Source organism: Rhea americana, unplaced genomic scaffold (genome assembly GCF_003343005.1).
Source record: "Rhea americana isolate MKP2758 unplaced genomic scaffold, rheAme1 scaffold_48, whole genome shotgun sequence".
Lineage (NCBI taxonomy): Eukaryota > Metazoa > Chordata > Aves > Rheiformes > Rheidae > Rhea > Rhea americana.
In genome coordinates this window covers 976,899-979,405 of record NW_028186623.1, presented here as the reverse complement: position 1 = coordinate 979,405, position 2,507 = coordinate 976,899, and the positions used below count along the sequence as shown (strand labels likewise).

General features: G+C 49.2%; 1 protein-coding gene across 3 annotated transcripts in view; it reads right to left on the bottom strand.

The window, feature by feature from the left end:
* ST14 (ST14 transmembrane serine protease matriptase) overlaps positions 1–2,222 on the bottom strand; it is a 27,172-nt gene extending 24,950 nt beyond the window's left edge. The window contains exons 1-2 of one of the 3 annotated variants that reach the window (XM_085316778.1): positions 2,148–2,193; positions 1,626–1,783 (exon numbers count right to left, since the gene is read on the bottom strand). In XM_085316778.1, the coding sequence (XP_085172904.1) occupies positions 1,626–1,712 (87 nt within the window). In that variant the 5' untranslated portion in view covers positions 1,713–1,783; positions 2,148–2,193. Of the gene's footprint in view, positions 1–1,625; positions 1,784–2,147 lie in introns of all 3 variants that reach the window. The other 2 variants (XM_085316779.1, XM_085316780.1) reach the window with 2 other exon arrangements.
* Positions 2,223–2,507: the final 285 nt, after the last annotated feature.

The window sequence follows — 2,507 nt, the reverse complement described above, 5'->3', positions numbered from 1 at the left end:
CGGAAGCACCGCGCTTCGCCCGCCCGGCCCGCAGCGAGCGGCGGGCTTCCCGGCGGCGCCCTTCTGCTGCTCGTTCTGCTCTGGGAAATCAAGCCAGGAAAATCTTTCTTCGCTTCCACCGACGCGAGCTGCCTCTCAGCCAGCGAGGGGCTCGCTAGCACCGTCCTGCTCCCGCGCAACACGCCTTCAGCGCAGCCCAGCTCTTGTCCCTTCTGGGGCGACAACAACTATCACGTTACGAAGCCTCCTCGCCTTAAAGAAGGCGCTCTAGCACACACATTTGCCCCAGGGACAAGCCTGCTGTTCCKAACACCTCACTAACTTCTTGTACACTCAAGGTGTGCCAAAGCAAACCCTTCCCTTAACCTCAGAGCGAAGCCTGCTCTCAGCAAAGCTGCAGCACCGCCACAAGGAGCCATCTCTTACCAAGCGGAGGGGACCACACGCAAAGCGACCATCAGCACAGCGGTCCGGCAGAAACTGCACGGGTATCCAAACTCGGCACTCACGAGAGYCGCACACGTAACAGCAACAGCTCCCAGCGGTGGTACAAGCTAATGTTCAGCTGTGCTCCCAGAGAAGAAGGGGAAGGACCCGAGGCAAAGTCCTGAGTTTCAAGAAAGCTCTAATACAGATCTGATAGAGGGCTTTTAGCATTGAAATCCACATTCCTGACACAGTCTTACATCATCTTTCCTGGAAAGATGACTCCCCCACACCCTAATTTTTAAGCTTCTCATTTTCAAGGGTACATCAAGATAAAAGGTAGCTGGACCAGCAACATTTTTCTTGGACAGACTTTGAGTTCGGTTCTTCCCTTCTCAGCATTACACGTGATAGTCTACATCAACAAGTAATAAGCCCATTGGACTATTTGAAAGCTTAGCTGGCATCCCACTGCCAATCTGAATCTTCTAACACCAATTCCATCCAGCCTTGAAAATGACTTTCTTCCCCCCACACTTGTGTCTTTAAATTTCCCAGAACTCTGTTTTTAGCATAACAGAAGTTGCCCATTGATTCACATGCAGCAGGGAGATGCTTGCTGGGTTACCTCTGCTTCCCCTGGCTCTAAAATGYGTCGCACAGAGCAAAAGCTTTGAGTTCTTTTTGCAGGTCTGGGGGGAAAAAGGGTGGTCTCAGATCTTTGATCCCGCTGTTTTCTTTTTCCGCGAGAAATATAGCATAACTTCTGTGCTTTCGTAGAAATACCTCTGCCACCGCCTTCCCTGCTCCCTCAYCAGCTACTGGAATCCCATTCACTCCCTGAGCACAGCACAGCAGGAACTATCTCCCGATTAAGGCATTCCCCTTCAAAAGGTGGCTTTGTTAGTCAGTCTGCTGAAACTACCCAACCGGCTGATGTCAGGAGCTGCTCTCGGCTCTCTCGCCCAGGTCCAGCCCAGTGCTCTGGTTTTACAGCCACTCCCTCCCTGGCTGACTGCAGGTGCTTCAGTTTGACTTAATACCCCAGCAAAACAGCTCTAGGTATACAGCAGCTACTCTGAACTGAACCACTACTCTCTGTTTCTGCAAATTTCTCCTCTTCACCCTTTTTGGAGTGCAGGTGCCAGACAAGCACTGCGCTCTGGGATCTGGCTAATGAGAGCAAAACACAGACTCACCCTTTGAGGCCTAAGGTGCCTCTTGCATAGGTCTGTGACTCCTGCTGGTTTCATGTAGAGCTGTGAACGCTCAGTGTTTCCTGCCATTCAAGCCACTGACACTTGAAAACTAATTCATCAATCCAACTGGCTCTTTGAACAAGGGAATGCAATCACTGCTGGGAAAGGAGAAAGCAATATATGTGGCAATATAAAATACTACCTAGCTAGGAGGCAATTGTTTTAGAATCCTAAATGARAGATAGGATTCCTGTTTCTTAGCTGCTAAAGCAATGATTTATTTAGTGCCTGTGCTGCAGTAATGGCTAAGCAGTCACGGTAGCTCAGGGCCCCTTTTTCTGGGCACTGTACAGACCCAGATCATTGAAGCAGTAATTCTCAATAAGCAGTTTGTCACGTGCTTTTGCAGCGACAGACACTTGCACGGGTCTCCAGTTTGACTGAAGGATGCCAAGCCCAGCCAAGTTACTGTCTCCAGTATGAAGGAGGGTGTAATTGAAGCAAAAAGATCAAATAACTTACCCACATGCAGTGGCAATAATCAGCAACAAACAAAGCCTCGGTTTCTTCTCACCTATATCGGTTCATTAAATCAAAGCTGTCACCTCTTCCTTGTCTTTTTGTATCAGTGTGGCCACAACAGTATTCTGGCAGCAACACAATGAGGCTTAACACACCTTTAGGAGGAAGGAGATCACTTGCTTTAGACTCCATTTAAATTCTGAGAACCAAATCCATCTTTGCTATAACTGTATTTAAGTTGCAAGAGCTAAACCAGGGTGAGTTCAACCCTCACGAGAGTCCCAAAGGAGACAGGGATTAGCTACTGGAGCAGCAATCACCACCTGAACCAGCAGACTACTTCCAGATCAGCTCCCAGCC